General features: G+C 35.0%; 1 protein-coding gene across 1 annotated transcript in view; it reads left to right on the top strand.

The window, feature by feature from the left end:
• Window positions 1-19,490, top strand: part of CDH9 (cadherin 9) — a 157,640-nt gene that overhangs the window by 119,033 nt on the left and 19,117 nt on the right. The window contains exon 6 of the mRNA XM_021000528.2: window positions 1,091-1,344. Coding sequence (XP_020856187.1) covers window positions 1,091-1,344 — 254 coding nt within the window. The remainder of the gene's footprint in view (window positions 1-1,090; window positions 1,345-19,490) is intronic.

Genomic DNA, 19,490 nt, shown 5'->3' with positions numbered 1-19,490 from the left:
GTGCAAAATTGAGTACTTTAATATTACTCAGAAGACAGTGTTGAAGATAGTATTGACTACTCAATGAAAGAAAATTTCATTTGCAACTAAAAACTAACACTTGCCTCAAAAATGTTTATTGGGCACTTATATGTTAGGACTTGGAGATCAAAAAAGATACCAAATAATATTTACTCACAGTAGCTCACATTCTACTGGGGAAGCATGAAAGAGAAAGAGAGAGACAGAGACAGAGATACTGAGAGACAGAGAAATACAGACTGAGACAGAGAGACGGACAGAGACACAGATACAGAGACACAATGAAAGTTAGAAAGACGCAGAAAGATAGAGACAGAGATAGAGAATAACAAAAGAAAGAGCAAACACGGGGATTAAGAAAGGGCCCATATAGCAGGTGTTGCCTGAGTTGAACTTTGGAGAAGGCAAGAGATTATAAAAGGCAGATATATGAGTTCATTCTTAACTAATTCAAAAATTTAGAGGCAGGATATGGAATATGATTCATACAGAACAACTAGCAGGCCAGTTTGGCCAGAAAGAAGAGTGAATGAAAATAAACAATATGGAATATAATTGGAAAGAAAGGTGGGAACCAGATTACAGTGATCCTTAAATGTCAGATTGAAGATTCTATATTTTATCATAGAGGCAATAGTGAGCCATTTTAGATTCTTGAAATTCGAATATGTTTTAACATTATCAAGCATGTATTTTATGATATCACTTTGGCAGATGTGATAGAAATATTGGATAGGGAAGAGATTCAAATCAGGAAGAGCAATGAGACAATTTCAATAGACCTTACAAGAGATGACAAATAGCTGAAGTAAAATAGAGGATGACTTTTCCAATCAGTGCCTTATTCAATCCAATTTGACATTTAGGCAACACTTGTTTTATAGTAAGCTTACTTTTTTAAGTGTAAGTAAGCATTACCTTTGTCATTTATGTGATGATCACTGCTTTGGTAAGCTATTTACCTGTAGTTCATGCTATCAAGAGATAACTGCTATTGTTTTAACTTGTCATGGATTCAAGGAAATGTGCTGTTGTTAAATGTAAAAACTCTTGTCAATTTTATCTCTAGCAATTAGATTTTGAAAAGAAAATGCTATATACTCTAAGAGTGGAAGCGAGTAATACCCATCCTGATCCACGTTTCCGACACCTGGGGCCATTCAAGGATACAGCAGTGCTCAAAGTCTCTGTGGATGATGTCGATGAGCCCCCTGTCTTCAGCAAACCCTTTTATTTGATTGAAGTAGATGAAGATGTCAAAGAGGGTAGCATTATTGGACAAGTCATGGCTTATGACCCAGATGCCATCAAGAATTTGATAAAGTAAGTACATTAGAAATGTTCGCATTGTTACACACAAAAATCAAAACTTAATTCTATTACTGAAACTATATTTGTAAAAACAAATACTATACTATGATGTTTTTCTTAAGTTCATCAGTCAGGATCAATTATATTCTTCTTCTACCATATTCCTTCAGGAAAAAAAAAATAGAAAGCAAAATTATAGGTAAATTATACAATTCTAAACTATAAGAACGGATGGGATGATGAGTCTATTGTTATTGTTATAAATATCTCTAAGTAATACTGAAAAATTAGAAGAAACAATTGTTCCTGAAATAACACATATCACAAAATTCAAAATATAAAGGAAAACATTTTGGAATTATGCTGCTAGAACTCCCCAAAGCCAAGATTAGACATTAATAGCTATATTTTTTTAATTGATAGATATACCAGATGTATTTTCTGTGGTTAAAAATAATTTATAAAACCTTAGAACTTTGTTTATCCTATCAGTTTTCTCCATATTTGTCATTTAAGTATTTCCAAAGTTTGAGTATTGACTGCACAAGATAATTTTTTTTCATGGTTGTTAAGGGACATATGCTTATATGTGTTAATATTTTAAATGATTTTTCTTGTCATCCATGTGTATTTTCTATCCATTTTAACAGGTCTACCTCTCTGCCTACTCAATCTGTATAACACTTGTTCATATCTTTGCATAAATCCTACCTACTTTCTATCCAATGTGCTTGTGTGTTTATTGATGGAAAATGTCATCGTTCTGAAAAAAAATAAAGTATGGTTTTAAATTTTCCTACTTTAATAGGAAAAAGTACCATATTTAAATTAAAAGAGTATTTAACAATATCATCATTTCCTCATTTAAAAATAAATATTATAGTGATTTTTTTCAAAACAAACTTCTACATATATAACCAACCATAGATTTGTTATTACATTGAATTTACCTTCCTACTGTAATGGTCATATTTGCAAATAGAGGAGTTAACAAAAGTATCATTAACATAATTTATTTTTTTTAATCCACTTGTAAGTGTATATGTATAATATGCAGGCAGGTATCTTTTGTATAATTTGCTTGATGTATGTAGGAAATTTGATACCAACATACATTAAAGATCATCTTTATAGGTCACTTTTTGTCAAATTTGTTCAAATATATGCAACTGTGTCTGCATAATTGTATATATATAATATATGTATATATGTATATATATATATATATATATATATATATATATATATATATGAATGTATAGTTTTGTATTTGTGCTATGTACAATGCTAAGCACAAAATACACAAAGTAAGGGGGTAGGGGGTACAACAGAATTCCTGCCCTTAAGTACTTCACATTTTAATGGGAGAGACATTAGACAAAAACATACCAGTCATAGAGTGAAATTGGAAGGAGGGAAAGCACACTGTATTTTGGAGAAGGGAAAGAAAGGAAGGGAGGGAAAGGCATCAAAACTATGAGATATAAGCTGAGCCTTAGAAGTTGCCAGAGAAGCCAGGAGTGGGAGATAAAGAGAAAAAGTATTTTAGTTTTATGGGACAGCCAATGAAATAGCAGGAAACTGGCAGGTGCAAAGTTGTGTTATACAGGAAAAATGCCAGTGTTGCAGGATGGTAGAGTATAAGATAGGGAGCAAAATGTCATAACCCTTAAAACAGAAAAGGGAATCAGGTTGTGAAGAACTTAAAATGTCCAAAGAGCATTTTATATTTGATTCTGGAGGTAATAGGGAATTAATGGGATTTATTGAGTAGGAAAATGGCAGGATCAAACCTGTGCTTTAGAAAAATCACAATTTTTTTAAAATTTATTGACTAAAACAAGCATTTCCAAAAAAGAGTATAATAATAAAAGATTGCACATGAAACTGCTAATCTATTATCTAAAACTTGCTATTCCTTTTAAATATATAATAAAGCTACCTTGTACATTTCTTTTTTTTTTCTTTTCTCTTCCCTCTCCCTTGCCCTAGATATGGCTACCTGGCTATCATTACAAATGCACACACACAAACACACACACACACACACACACACACACACGTATGTATACACACATGTACATGTGTGTGAGAATGTATACACATATATATACATATACACATATATGTGTATACACATATATACATACATGCATATACATATACAGAGAGACAGAGACAGAGAGAGTCTGAAAGAGAGAGGGAAAGAGAGAGAGATATGTAAAATTATTTTATATATACCGCTATCAGTTTTTTCTCTGGATTCAGATGGTGTCTTTCTTTACATGTCCTTTACAGCTAATTTGGGTATTTATAATAGTCAAAATGACTTATTTGATCAAAGTTGTTTTTAAAACAATATTGCTGTTACTGCATGCAATGTTCTCTTGGTTCTGCTCATTTCACTCTTCATGATTCCATGTAAGTCTTTCTATGATTTTTCTAAGATCATTGAGCTCATCATTTCTTATAGCACAGTAGTATTCCAGCACAATCATATATCACAACTTGTTCAGCCATTTCCCAATTGGTGGGCATCCCTGCAATCTCCAATTCTTTGCAACAACAAAGAGAACTGCCATAAACATTTTAGAACATATAAGTTTCTTTTCTTTTTTTTTTGTCCATAATTGTCTTTGGAAATAGACTTACTAGTGGTATTGCTGAGTCAAAGATGATAGGCAGCTTGATAACTTTTTGGGCATGATGCCAGATTGTTCTCCAAAACGGTTGGATTAGTTCACAATTCCACCAACAATTAATTAATTTTCTGATTTTTCCACATTCTCTTCAGTATTTGTTTCTTTCCCCTTCAATCATGTTAGCCAACCTGGTAGATATAAAATGGTATCTCAAGATTGTGAAATAATCTGGTACCGGCTAAGAAATAGAAAGGTACATCAATAGAACAGAGTAGAAATACATTCTACAGGAGCAAATAAAAATAATAATCTTGTATTTGACAAGTGTAAAGACTTTATTTTGTGATAAGAACTCATTATTTGGTAAAAATTGTTGGCAAAACTGAAGAGCAGTATTGTAGAAACTTTGCATAGACCAATATCTTTTACCATTTACCAAGAAAAATAACTGATAGCAATAGTAGGATGAATTGAAAAAAGGAGAGATGAGTATGTGGGGGTTTATGAAAGTTATTGCTATAGTCTAGGATGAGGTTATGAGGCTTCTCCAGTATGAATAGAGAAAAGTGATATGAAAGATATTTTGAAATTAGAAATGACAAGATAACAGCAAATGGATATATAACACAGGAGTTGGGTATGAAACTCAGATTTTAAGCCTGGGTGAATGGGAATGGACTGGGAATATGATAGTGTTCTTGACAGTAATAGGAAAATTTGGGAGAGAGTACTGTTTTGCAGAGAAGTATAAACAGTTATCTTTTAAACATATTGAATTTGTGAGGTCTGAAGAACATTAATTTCAAGATGCTGAAAAGGCATTTAGTGATGTGAAACTGGAGTCATGAGAGAGTCAACTTTTTGACTTGATCTTTGTTATATAGCTGAGAAACACTGAACACAAGAATATCCTAAGAATTAACTAAGTACATATCACACAGCACTTTATGGAAACGTGCTGGTTAATTTTTATGGCTTCTTTTTTTTAGTTATATAAAAGTGTTAATGATACAACATTATAACTCTAATGCATAGGTGACCTTATCTCATAGTACCTTTCATTCAACATTCCCAAGCTATAATGAAATAGAATAGTAGATAGATAGATATACACATACATATATATATATACATACATGTGTACACACACACACACACACACACACACATGCTATGTGTTAATCTCATAAATAGTTCCATCCAGCACAATTCAATTCACTTCAATCCGATTCAAGATATTGATACGTTCACATTACATAGAGTGCCTTTTAATGAATCTCAATCTTTTTTTTTTCAATGAAAGAAAATCAATGCCCAAATAATTAACATTCCTTATGCCAATGGGATGAAACTCAACCCTCAAAATGCAGAGGAGTACAAGCTGAGTTGAAAGCAGAAAAGTTTTATTAGGAGAAAAATCAGACACTAGTGCCAAGGCCCCCAGTACAAAGTACAAAAGGAGCCCAAAGCCCAAGAGAAGGAGGGGAGATTTATGCTTGAAAATCACAAAGGGAAGATGTTTGGGAGGAAAAAAAGAACACATAGTATACAAAAGCAGGGTATTTTGCAAGACCAGATGACCACATGGCTAGTTTCCGCCAGCTTGGGGGTGCATAGCTCAGCAAGGTCAGCCAGCAAACACCAGTAATGGTATCTCTGAATGAGCAAGACTTTGGCATGCTGTAGGCTCTAGATTTGCTCCTTTAGCAAAAGGGCTTATTCTGTGTGTAGTACACTTGCCTGGTAAGATAACACATAGAAAACAGACAGTAATCTCAGGGCTATTCTCACACTAAACACTTCCCTAAACCAACTCCCCAAACAATTCCCTTCTGGATTGTTCCTAGTACAGAAAATGTCAATTTTGAAAAGGCTTTCTTTCTTTTCTTATCATTGATGTTGAAGTCATCCACAAAATTTTTAGTCCTAGATAGCTATACAAAAATGGAAACGTTACAAAAAATATACAAGGTCAACATGTTATAAGAAAATTAAAACAACTAGTACATAATTGAACCAGTTTATCTGGATTGAAAGAGATTGAACTGGATTGAACATATGCATTAAAGTATATAGATAATTTCTCTTTAGTTAATTAGGTCCATTGGTAATTAGGTACTAAGATACTTAAGCATTTAGCTAATTAGCTACTTAGGTATTTGTCTGTTAAGGAAATTATAAACTTAGATACTTGAGGAAACTAAGTACTTTAGCTACTTAGGAACTCATTAGGAGAGGTATTTAGGTACTCAGATTATTAGACACTTAAGTACTTACATACTGGGTATTTGGCTAAATAGTAACTCAGGTAATAAGATGCTTATGGGGGTAGTTAGGTAAGTGGGAACTTAAATATATAGTTAAGTGGTGAGTGGGCAGATAGGTGGCCCAGTGGATGGAGTGCTGGGCCTGGAGTCGGGAAGACTCACTTTGCTGAATTTAAATCTGGCCTCAGACACTTACTAGCTGCGTAAATCCTTGGCAAGTCACTTAACCCTGTTTGCCTCAGTTTCCTAATATGGAAAATAATGGGGAGAAGAAAATGGCAATCTACTCCAGTATCTTTGCCAAGAAAAACCCCAACTGGGGTCACAAAAAGTCTGATAGGACAAGCTGACAACTACAACCTAACAGCAATAACAAATTATATGTGGTTCTTGTAAATATGAGCACCTTGTGATGCTTCTTGAAGAAATTCCACATGATTTAAAGGTATGAGTATGATAAATACTATGAAAGTATTATGCCTCTTTCATTTCTGTGTCTAAAATACTTTCTCAGCACTGGTTTTTTTTATGATGTTCCCCTGTGCTTATTATAATTTTGAAGTCACTTAAAATAAAAGTATGTACTTGCTTAGCCTGGTATATTTTAAGTTTTCCATGGATTTTATATATTGTTAACAGGATTTTACTGAGCTAGTCTCTAACCTGGGAATACACACAATGCAGGCCTAGAGATGAGAGTGCCAGTTTAATTAATCGATTTCAAAGTGAGGAATTCTCTCTAAGCTGGAGTAAAAACATAGGTTATATAAATAAATCAAAATTGGGGAAGGAGGGGGAAGAGGTGGATTACAAACAATCATTTTCAGGGCATAAGTGGTTTCCCAAGACAAGCCCACACATCCACAATACAGGTGTTCTGGAGTCCTCTGGGAGCAGTGTTCAAGTCTTTGGAGATCCTTACTCGATGGGTCACAGAACCAGAGTTCTGTGATGGGGACAGGCTGTACAATCTTTGATTCACTTTCCTTAATGTATACAGGCATAAGAATGCAGTGATTGTGAGAGTGTTGCCAGTGGTTTGACTGATCACTTCAAACTGCATTGTAAGTCTCTGACTCCCAAGCCAGAGTCTCCTGAGAAATCTAAATTATTAGTATATTCATTACAAATATCATATTGATTAATTTGAAAATCGTAATTCCTTTCACATAATTCCCTTCTTTACTCTGTAAAATAAGTAGATATTAGCATGAAAGATGAAACAATTTCCATGGTGGTTTTTTCCTAGCCTTGACAGCTCACATGATAGAATTTATTGCTACTTATTCCCTTTTAGCAGACGGTGTGCTGCCTACACCAATTTGTTTATTTTCTTCACTGAAGAGAATCTATGCGTGATTTTTTTTCAATAACCTCCAACTTCATTAAGAGTTCTTCTGGCTTCACTCGTAGTAAAGAAGTTAATATGTATGTGGTTTGTGGCAATCATTTGGTGAATGGACAAAAATTGCATCAAGAATTTTAATAGTTAGAATGATTTCTTTCATGACAGTCACCACATTGTCATTGTGTAAGAAGGAGTCTACATGAGGCTGAAATATATATTTTTTTCATTTCCTCCCACCTTGTAGGTAACCATGGCAAAAATAAAACGTATCAGCTATTAGCCAACTTTCTATTGATATGCTCATTCATGTACCTGTCTTTAAAATAAAGCCATGTCAGCTCTGGCCTTGGAGTCAAGAGGACTTGAGTTCAAATCAAACTTTAGACACTTAATATTTACCAGCTATGTGACCCTGGGCAAGTCACTTAACCCCAATTGCCTCACTAAAAAGCAAAATAAATAAATAAAATAAAAAGTCATGGCTTCTAGATACTGGCCTACATTAGGAATCTGTCCCAATTGAGTAGAGACTTTTGGGACGTATATTCCTTTATGTTGCCCTTTGAGGACTGAACATTATCTTCATTCCTTAGTGAGTTGTCAATATAAAACTCTTATGGAGGCACTCAGAATATGATAATAGATAATAACATATTTTCAGTGAGAGAAAAAAATAAAACTAAACTATTTTAAAATTTTACACATATTGAATGAAAAATAATTAAACATTTAACATATTCTAATTACCATGCTAAACATTTGATATATATATATATATATATATATACACAAAAGTAAAGTCATGCCCTACCCTCAAGGTCTGGTGAGTGGAGCCATAAAGAATAAATTGATAGACCTTATCCAGGAAAAATGGCAAAAGCTGATTTGGTTATGGCTCAATAATTGGAAAGTCAGAGAAGGAGGAAGTTATTGACACTGATGCCTAAGTACTAAAGTTGAAGTATGGCTTGGATAGAGCATGGTAATAGAGCTGACAGAGGCAAGCACCAATTGGGAAAGTAGGGCCTTAGTGTTGTAGTTTCTGGGGACTGAATCCTACAAGGCGTGTTTTGTAGTCCACACCAAGGCATCTGCTAAGGTACTCAGGTAGTTAAACAACAAAAACAAAAGAATATCAAGACTGCTTTTCTCCCTTAAACCTGAAATAAAATTAATAACATTAATTTTCCCTCTTGATCGAGTCTTGTGGTTTTGTGGATAGAAGGAATTCTTAGTGAGTAAGTTCCTTCCACTATTCCATTGGTAAATATTTGGCAACTTTACATTTTAGAGACTTATCTAGGAATATTGAAAGAATAAATAACTTGCTTTGGGTCATGTAGCTAGCATGTGTTAATCTAGGTTTTCCTGATGCCAAAGCCAGGTTTCCATCCACTACACTATACCTTTTAAATAATGTCCACAAAGGAAGACTAATTACCATCAAACTGGGATTTTTTGTCCATTTAGGTTTTAGAAATGTTGCAGAATAAAATCTGGAATGATATCAAGATGTTGTGAGGAGGTTGTTGTTTTTTTTGTTTGCCCTTCATTCTCAAAGAGGACTGTGACATCAGGAGGGATGATGCCATGACTTTTAAGCGAATTGGATTTAAGTGAGGGAGGGCTGTGCAAAGTCACCAGCCTCACTTTTTCATCCAGAGCCATCTGGGTGCAGTGGTGAGATATAAATCAGGATCACTGGAGATGGCTCTTTATTGTGATAAACAGGACTGATAAAAGAGGACTGGGTTTCAATCCTGATTCTGACATAAAATAGCTATGGGACTGAGAACAAGTGATGGTATAGATTCTTAGTTTTTTCATTTATGAAAATGGAAATAATAACATATGCACAACATAAGAGACAGGTTAGATTAGAGCCATTGTGAGGTTACTGCCTTGTAACTAAAGGGTGAAATGGTATACTTATATCCTATGAGTAAGCACCTTTTTATCTACATATTTCTCCAGATGCCAGTCAAACCTACATAAGAGTCTTGAACTATGTGAGTTCAACTTTTAATATAAGTAATACCCAGTGTTGTAAACATCTTGCCTAAACATATCTGGATGATGAGACCAGCTAAAATCCTAATGATTCTTCATTCATAGCTAGTATAGCTACCATGAATGTGGTACTTTAAGGTTTATAAAGCACTTTACAAATATAATCTCATTTTAACCTCAAAAGAACCTAGGGCCTATTATTGTCCTCATTTTACAGAATAAGGAACTGAGGCAAACATAGATTAAGGGATTTGCTCAGGTATTTCAGCTAGGGTGTGGCAGAATTTTAATTCATATTTTAACTCCATTTCCAGCACACTCCATTTTTATTTATTTTATTTTTACTTTCCACGGAAAGTACAGGATAGTTCTAGGGTGTGAGGCATCAGTAAGTATCTTATATTACAGAATAATCTAAGCTCTTTGGTGAATTTAAAATTAGACCATCAGATTCCACCACTGATGATGGCAGTGGCCACCTGTTCCTAATGGGGAGAACTTTCCCCCAATTCTTTTCCTAACTTTATCAGTCACTAAATTCATATGTGGTAATAAGAAAGGCAGGATAATATAGTAAGAAAAAAAAAGCATGGGCTCTGGAGCCAGAGGACCTGTATTCAAATTGTCAGTCTGATGCTTAACAAAAGAATAACTTTGGATAAGTTACATATCTTTTCTGGTACAGTTTCTCTTTTATAACATGAAAGGTCCTGTTTAACTTAATATTTATAATCTTCCCATACAGTCTTATAAACTCTCTAGAAAGTTATTAACCTGGGGTCCATGAACTTTCTTTAAAAAATTCAAAATTATATTTTAATGTAATTGCATTTCTTTGAAATCCCAATTATTTTATTTTGTCCATTTAAAAACATTATTCTGAGAAGCATTCCTGCGTTTTATCATACTGCCAAAAAGATCTAAGCCAAAAAGTGAAACTTTAAGAACCCCTATTAAAGATCTAGGTAGGTTGAAGAAATAATTTGTTTGTTTGATTGGTTCTGTTTTTTTCCCCCCACTTGTAAATGGGCCACAGTAACTGCTGAATTGTTTTAAATCAGGATGACATCTTTGAAAGTCAGGCATGGAAACACAATAGAATAGTCAAACACTTTTGGGGGAACTTCAAACATTTCTCCTTTCCATCTGGCACAATATTAAAGCAGTACCTGACCTTTATGCCTCTAGACAGGACAGATATATTATAATTGGCCTAATTGTTAAGGGCATGGTGTTGAATTTCTCTAGATTTATTCTTTGTAATGCTAATTAGTATAAGGATATAGGGAAGAACATAGCATGGAATGATATTTTAGGCACAAAGACTACTGGAAGACAAATTTTAAGTTATACTATAGTCACTGTTTGATGCCCATGCTACTAATGATTGAATAATTCCACACTCTGAAATATCCCATCATTGAAAATCTTTTCAGTCCCTATTATTCTCCACTTATATTTAGAAGACACAGACACTGATTGGATGGTTTAGAGGGTATTTAAAGCATGCTTTTAGAATATTGAACAGTTTCCTGATCTGATAGGAAATTAAGTCTGCCTCCAAAGTAATAAATCATTACTTTATCCCCAAAGAAACTCCCTGGCTTTCCAAAGTGATCTTAGATTGCAAAAGAGTCAGATATCTCGACACAAAAAATGAGAATGAAAGCAAAACAAACAAACAAAAACAAAGAGATTAGTAAGTTGTCTATAGATCCTAAAGCAGAAGGATTTTCCATGAATATTTAACAAATGTATTGGATTATACAGTTGCTGAAGACTAAGGCCATAAACATGATATAGATGGATACTATCAATAATATCCCAAAGCAACATTATGAAGCAGGTAGAGATGTTCTCTTGTACCTTTCTATTTTTAGCTAATTTTTCCTTCAGGATCTTCTGTCTCCCTAAAGTCACTTATCTTTGTCCCATAGTACAAGAGGAATATGCAATCAAATTAATCTTAACTAACACGTTAGTTGATAAATGCTTCAGGCATTTTATTTGTAAGGGTTGGATGAAACCAAGATCTCATTTTAGCTCTGATATCTTAAATTGGGTGAGAACACATCTCAATCCATTAATCAATTCATCAATCCAAAGACTTTACTCTAAGGATAATGAGCATTTAGGTTACAACGGTATTACACAGGAAACATTTTCTGATAGGCTGAAGCAACTTGATCACAAGATCATCTATAAATGATCAATGAAATTGAGTAGGGAGAAAATTAGAGAAATAGCAGTGTCTACATAGTTTTAGATGAAACCCTCTAGAAGGAAAGAAAGGGAAGAAAATGAGCGACTTTGGCCTCAAACAGGTCTCCTTTTTCTCCCTTAAGAGGGCTTTCCACTTTGGAAGAATCTGGAAGATAATGAACTTCCCAATTTCTCATCAGCATCCTCGCATCACATTAGGATCAGGTCCTATGTTCCCATCAGCATCTCAAATGGCACCTCTGAATTAGATTGTGGACTTATGGCTCTATAAGTAGCCCAGCAAAGTCTAAGGGAATTTTTTTCAGTGTCTCAAGAATGAGATAAAAAAACTTCCAGCAACAAGGAGCTGTGAGCTGTCCCTTGGCCACCTGTGTTCTCTAAAATTGAGCTTGTTTTTCCTTAAACTTAATATGGACTTGTATGTATCATAGATTTTGAGGAGGAAGAAATGGGGAATGTTTTGTGCCAATTGTTCTTATTGTAACACCTCAGAAAAAATTGTGAAAGTTACTTAAAGTTGGTTAATTAAATTGATTTTCAACTGTTAGTGGGGGGAAGGAGTTCAAGTCAATGACATTACAGAAGCATTTCTGAAACCTCAAAACTGCACCTAGAACTCTGAGGGGAACTTGTAGCCAATTTAGCTCTGCAAATCTCAATTGTCAGTGGGAGTGGGAATTGGAAGAAGCATTCTCCAAAGCTTCCATGGACTACACTAGTGGTGGCAAAATCAAATAGAAAAAGAATTCTATAGCCAGCATCTTAGACTTAGACAACCACAAATTAACATTATCTATGTTGTATTTTATTTTTATTTACTGTGTTAAACATTTCCATATTACATTTTAATATACTTAAGAGTTTTATGGCTGGTTAGCCTGTGGGCCATACTCTTCCCAGACACTTTAAAAATTTATTTGTACTTACAATTTAATCACAGTAATATTTATATTTTAATAGAAAACTTAAATATAAAATACTAGAATCCTGGGAATTATAACAGCTTAGGGGAGAACTGTTTTCTGGATAGTGAGATGACATCAGTCTCTCAGTTTATACCACATGTAGAATCACTTAGAATTATAAAATCATAAAATTTGAGAATTAGAAGAGAGATTCAGTAGAAGCTCCTATTTTTACAGAGAGCAAACTTGAAGGTTATGTTACTTGTCCAGAATTACACAAGCAACACATGGATAATCTGTAGTTCAAATCTAAATATTCATCACAAATCCATATATGTTCCAATGTATAATGATGCTTTCTCATCCAATCTTTGATAACAATTTAGAATATCTCATTCTGTTATTAGTAGGACTCTGGGATTCTGATTGAACAAGAATATGACCCAGGAGGGCCTGACCTGTTCTTCTAGAAGCCAGAGAGGTTCAAGAAGCTGGAGAAGGAAAGGAATATATTAAAGATAGAGTAGGAGTTCTCTACCACAGAAGGTAGGGAACTAACTCCAGCAAACAGCAAAACATTCATCACACATACTTTTGGAAATTCGTCTGGCACTTACAACATGTAAAAAGGATTCGAGATTATCATTACAATTAGCAGCTGTTGTCAGCTCTGCCTCACTTCATTAGTAATCAAGTTTCCCTCAGGTTACAGACTTGATTATATACTCACAGGTTCTGAGAACAGATGCTTCCCACCTCCCACCTCTTATGATCTCACTGCATTTTAAAGTTCCAGCTATTTTTAGAAGCACCCCTTGCAATTGATATAAATTCAAGAGCTCGTAACCAAACAAAACTTGATGCCCAGGTATATCATTATGACTCACAGAAGATTAGAAGTTTATCATAGAGAGGCAGCAAACAGAAAGCAAGCTGCTTTTATTTTTTTCCCCAATGATGGTGCAAAGAGAAAGAACATGAGGCAACTAATTTCTGAGGAAGGGTTTAAAATTCTGCAGGCAAAATTCAAGTATAACAAACTGTACTAGACCTCTAAATTGTTGTTTTGGAATGGAATTTCATTCCAAAGTTTATGGAGCTAAAATTAACATGCCCATTTTTCAGAAGCTAATAATAATAGCTAGCATTTCTATGCCACCTAAAATATGCCAGGGACTTGTCCAAATATTAACTCATTTGAGTTGTTCAACAACCCCAGAAGGTAGTGCTATTATTATTATTCCCATTTCATAGTTGAGGAACCTGACATTAAGTGATTTTCCTAAGGTCCCACATCTAATGTGTCTGAGGTAGGATTATGAACTCCTGACTCTGGGGCCAGCACTCAATCTACTGTACCACTGGGTGCTTCTAGAGCTAAAAGCAAAACAAAGCTTATGCACAGTCCCCTTAGTAGTGCCAAGACCATTGAGTCTAGATTCAAAAGACCTGGGTTTAAAACCTATCTCTGTCACTTGTAAATTGTGAGAATGTGAGAAAAGTAAGTCCTTTAACTTTATGGAACCTCAGTTTCCTCATTGGTAAAATTGGGTTAATGATTCTTTCCCTGCCTACCAATCAGAGGTAGCGTGGTACAACTGAAAGAGTATTGGGCATGAAATCAGGAAGATTAGTTTCAATTCCCACTTTAGAAGCGTATTTGTTGTTTGGCTTTGGCACATTTCTTAACTTCTCTTATGCTCAGCTTATTCATATGTAAAATAGGAATAATATGAGCACAAACCCAATGGTGTTGGTAGGAGTATCAAATGACCTTAATTATACAAAAATTATAGAAAGATTAGTTACCAGCATCACTAGAATTTTTTTTAGCAAAATGAGTTTTCAATGTTTGAATGTTAAATTTCACTGAACAACCTCACCTACAATATGGAACTAGTAACCTGATGGTTACTTTTTTGTTTGTTTTGTAGTTTTTAAAGGATAAAACATACTAATTGTGTAATTGTGTTTGTAATACTTAAAGTGTTACACAAATATGAATTATCATTATGGATTTTATAATTTTGTGAGTTATTTGATCTCATGTATGCGAGGACTGTATACAGGCCTCCTCATTCACTCGAGCCTTCTACATTTTCATAATTCTTATGCATGTTAGCCCATAAATTCTCTACCAAAGTTTGATCCAAATGTTAGAGGAACTAGGAGAAGTATTTTTTTAGAAAGGTATCAATTCATGAATTAGCAAGTTAAAGTAAGAACTCTATACACAGAAATTCTCTCTCTCTCTCACACACACACACACACACACACACACACAAACACACACACACAGAGAGATATATTTCCTTTTAGCTCTTGGATTTTTCCTTCACTGATTTGTTTTTGTTGGCTTTATCTTGGATAAGGTTGTGAAGATGTTTGATACTTTTGCTTAGCAGGTAGAATAACAGTGGATCAAAGGGGGTGTGAAGGTATGGACGTTATTTAAAACATCACCACAATTCTAATCAATGTTCTTCCCTGCCCCTCCCTTCCTAGTCTCTGAAGGGAGTCTGTGGATTTCTTCATAGAGAACGGTTGGTTCACCAACATCTGAGAGTTTTATTAAAAGAGGCCATTTGTTGAGACATAGAATGTACATAATGAATCCTGATCATTTGCTAAAATGAGATTTTATGAAAAAAAAAGGAAATATAATCCTCTATTTCTATGAGAAATAGGATACCAGCTTCTAAATATTTGCAAATCTTTCTCAATAATTGAGAGTCTGTTAATACATATTTATTAAACATTTAGTACTACAAGGCAACTAAGGGTGGCACAATGCATTGATGAAATACCAGCCCTGTAGTCAGGAGGATCTGAACTCAAATCCGGTCTCAGACACTTATTGGCTGTGTGACCCCGTGGAAGTCACTTAAACTTGTTTTCCCCAGTTTCCTCATATGCAAAAAGATATGGAGTAGGAAATGGTATACCACTCTGGTATCTTTGACAAGAAAACCCTAAATGGAGTCATGGAGAGTTGGACATGACTGAAATGGCTCAGCAACAAAACAAAACAAAAAATGTGACAGCCACTATGCTAAGTGCTGAGATTACAAAAAAAAAAAAAAAGCAAAAGACAGGATCTACCCTCAATGAACTCATAATCTAATGTGGGAAACTAAGCAAATATATATGCATGTATGTGCAATATATATATATATACACACACACACACACACACACACACACACACACACACACACACACACATACATATGAGTATGTATATGTGTGTGTGTGTGTGTGTGTGTGTGTGTGTGTGTGTGTATGTATAGGCTGCCTATAGGATAAATAGGAAATTATTTAAAAAGTGAAAACACTAGAATTAAGAGAGTTTGTGAAGGCCTCCTGTAGAAGATGGAATTTTAGTTAGGACTTAAAGGAGGCCAGGAAAACTAGGATGTAGAGATGAGGAAGGAAAGCATTCCTGGCATGGAGAATAAATAATAACAATGTTCAGAGCCAAGGGGTATCTTGTTTGTGGAACAGCAGAGAGAGCCCAGTGTAACTGGATCAAAGAGTACTAAGAGGAGAGTAAGTGTAAGAAGTCTGGGAATAGGGAGGGTTGTTTTTTTTTTTCCTTTTTTAGGGTGGTGGTGGTAATGAAAGGCTTAGAGGACCAAACAGAGTATTTTATATTTTATCTTGGAGACAATCAAGAGCCACCAAAGTTTGTTGAGTAGGAACGTGCTTCAGGAAAATCACTTTGTATCTGGGGAATGGATTGGAATAGGGACAGACTGGAGGCATGCAGACCAATTCACATGCTATTGCCATAATCCATGTGTGAGTTGATGATAGCCTGCACCAGGGTGGTGTCAGTATCAGAGGAGAAGAGGATTCATTGAGAGATGTGCAAAGGTGAAATTGACAGGTATTAGAAATAGATTAGATATATGGGGCCAGAGATACTGAGGAGATAAGGAAGGCCCATACATTATGAGCCTGAAGGACTGGAGGAAAATGTTGCCCTCAGTAGTATTAGGAAAGTTAGGAGGGAGGGAGAGTAAAGGGAGAAAAACTGAGTTCATTTTTAGACATGCTGAGTTTAAGATGTCTATTTGATATTCAGTTCCAAATATGTGAAGAACAGCTGGAGATGATTGGACATCAGCAGAGAGCTTTAGTCACAGTAGGTAGACTTGAAAATCATCAGTTTTGAGATGGTAGCTAAATCCACTGGAGCTGATGATATCACCATATGAGCAATACAGAAGTAGAGGAGAAAATTGTCCACAACAGAGCATTGTGGGACAACTCTAGTTAGAGGGAAAGACCTGGTTGAAGACCAGCAAAAGAGAGGGAGAAGGAATGGTCTGATAGATAGGAAGAGAACCTGGAGGAAGTGGTGTTCAGGAAAAAAAAAAAGAGAGAAAAAAGAATCAAGGAGAAGAGTGTGATCAGCAGTATTAAAGGCTATAGAGAGGTCAATAAGAAAGAACTCTGAGAAAAGGCCATTGGATAGTTCAGGTAATACCTCTTGCTTCAGTTTCTCAATGGAGAATCCAGTGAGCAAAATGTTAGGAACACAGACAATGGAATTTACAACATTACTATCAACTGAACTAAGTAATCATAGGGCTCTCTTTTGTGAGTGTGATCTTTTTTTTAAGGATAATCCAAAGATTAGAACAATGGAAAGAAGGAATAAATTTTGCCCCTCAGCTTAATGTTCAAAATGGAAGAGAACTTTGTGATCATCAAATCCTACATTTTCCTTATGGGAAAGCCAAGGGCAAGACAGTGAATTCACCCAGGTTACACGGCCAGTTATCTGGGAGCCACAGTTGGATCCCAGGCCTACCTTCTGAATCACACTCCAGTGACCATTCCATTCTGCCATGATGCCTAGGAAAATTTAAAAATGTCCACATCCCCCTTTAAACAAAATCTGCTCAGGTCTTAGGGCATGAAATTTAGAAGCAGGGAGAGGTGGTTTTTATATTTCCTTGTTATCCTGAAACCTCTCCAGTGAAAACGATCAAACTAATGTACCACTATTCAAATTCTGGAAATTCTAAATCTGTACTCCAAATTTCAAAATTGATATTTTGAAACTGAGTTCTGAAACTTTCTAGGATTCTATGGGGATATGTGCAAGGTGGGTAAAACTTGAGGATTTTGGTAGAAATTACCATTTTCTCCCTCCATGTTTAACTATTTGCCAACGCATGAGGGAAATATTTCTTACTCTTACTCCTTTGTTATTATTGTTTTCTATGCCAAAATTATATTTTCATCTTTGGCTTTCTGTATTTTATTTTTCTCCTCCTACAAACAAGGGCCAGTGCAGAAACAATGGCACAGAATTGTCCTCAATAGGCAGGAATTTACTTGGGCATTTCTGTGCTATGAAATCATATGTTCAGTCCCTATCCCCATCCCTTTTTAGTAAAATGATTCTATTAAAGAAAAAACAAAAGAAATAGAGACAACTTACCCCACTTACTTACTCTAAAACACATTTATTATAGTATTTTTAAAAATCTTTTTTTAAATTCATTTATTAATTTATTTTGATTTATCAACAATCACTTCCATATACTTTTGAATTTAAAATTTTTCTCCCCCTTCCTCCTCACCACCCTCCCCAAGACAGCACACAATCTGATATATTCTATACATTTACATTCCTATTAAACATATTTTCGCATTAGTGAAGTTGTTAAGTACAAATTCTCACTAGTGTTTTGCTTTTGAACACTGCCTCCCTCAGTCCCTCCCTCCCTTTCCCTTTTCTTCCCCTTTAGCCTTACTGCTTCTTCCCTCCTATTCCCTCCTCCCTTTTCTTTCCCCTTTTCCCTCCTACTGCCTATAGGGCAACTTAGATTTCTAGACCTAACTGATTATGTTATTCCCTTCTTGAGACAAATCTGATGAGAGTAAGGTTTAAACAATGCTCGCCCCCCTCCCTTCTTTCTCTTGGTTGTAATAGGATTTTGTGTCTTTTCCTGTAATGTAATTTACCCTTGTCTGCCTCCTCCTTTCTCAGTACATTTTCTAAGATCAGACTAATTGACTTACTTGGATCCATTTAACCCACTTGATTAGATTTTTTTTTTATCATTACATCAAAGTCAACTAATATCCACCCCCTTTATGTATATTCCTTTAACATGGTGTAATAACAATACTGATCTCAAGATATGCAAGTGTCATCTTCCCTTGTAGGGATGTAAACAGTCCACCCTTATTAACAACATATTGTATCTTTCTGTCCCATTTACCTTTTCATGTCTTTCTTTAATCTTGTACTTGAAGATCAAATTTTTTGTTGAGCTCTGGTCTTTTAATCAGGAAGCTTTGGAAGTCCCCTATTTCGTTGAATATCCATTTCCTCCCTTGAAAAACCATGCTCATTTTTGCAGGGTAGTTGATCCTTGGCTGTAATCCAAGCTCCTTTGCCCTAGGAAAAATCATGCTCCGTTCCCTGTGGTCTTTTAGTGTAGAAGATGCTAGGTCCTGTGTAATCCTGACTGCGGTTCCATGATATTTAAATTGTTTCTTTCTGGCTGCTTGCAGCACCTTCTCTTTCATCTGGTAATTTTGGAATTTTGCTATTATATTCCTTGGCATTGTCAATTTGGGATCTCTTTCAGGTGGTGAGTGTGATTCTTTCTATGGTTATTTTCCCTTCTGGTTCTAGGACTTCAGGGCAGTTTTCCTTTATGATTTCCTGAAAGATACTGTCCAGGCTCTTTTTTTCATCATGATTTTCAGGTAGTCGAATAATTTTTAAATTGTCTCT

The sequence above is a fragment of the Phascolarctos cinereus genome, unplaced genomic scaffold (assembly GCF_003287225.1).
Source record: "Phascolarctos cinereus isolate Bilbo 61053 unplaced genomic scaffold, phaCin_HiC Scaffold_4;HRSCAF=312, whole genome shotgun sequence".
In the NCBI taxonomy this organism is placed as follows: Eukaryota; Metazoa; Chordata; class Mammalia; order Diprotodontia; family Phascolarctidae; genus Phascolarctos; species Phascolarctos cinereus.
Note: the sequence above shows the minus strand (reverse complement) of the source record. Positions and strands in the feature narration are given on the sequence as shown.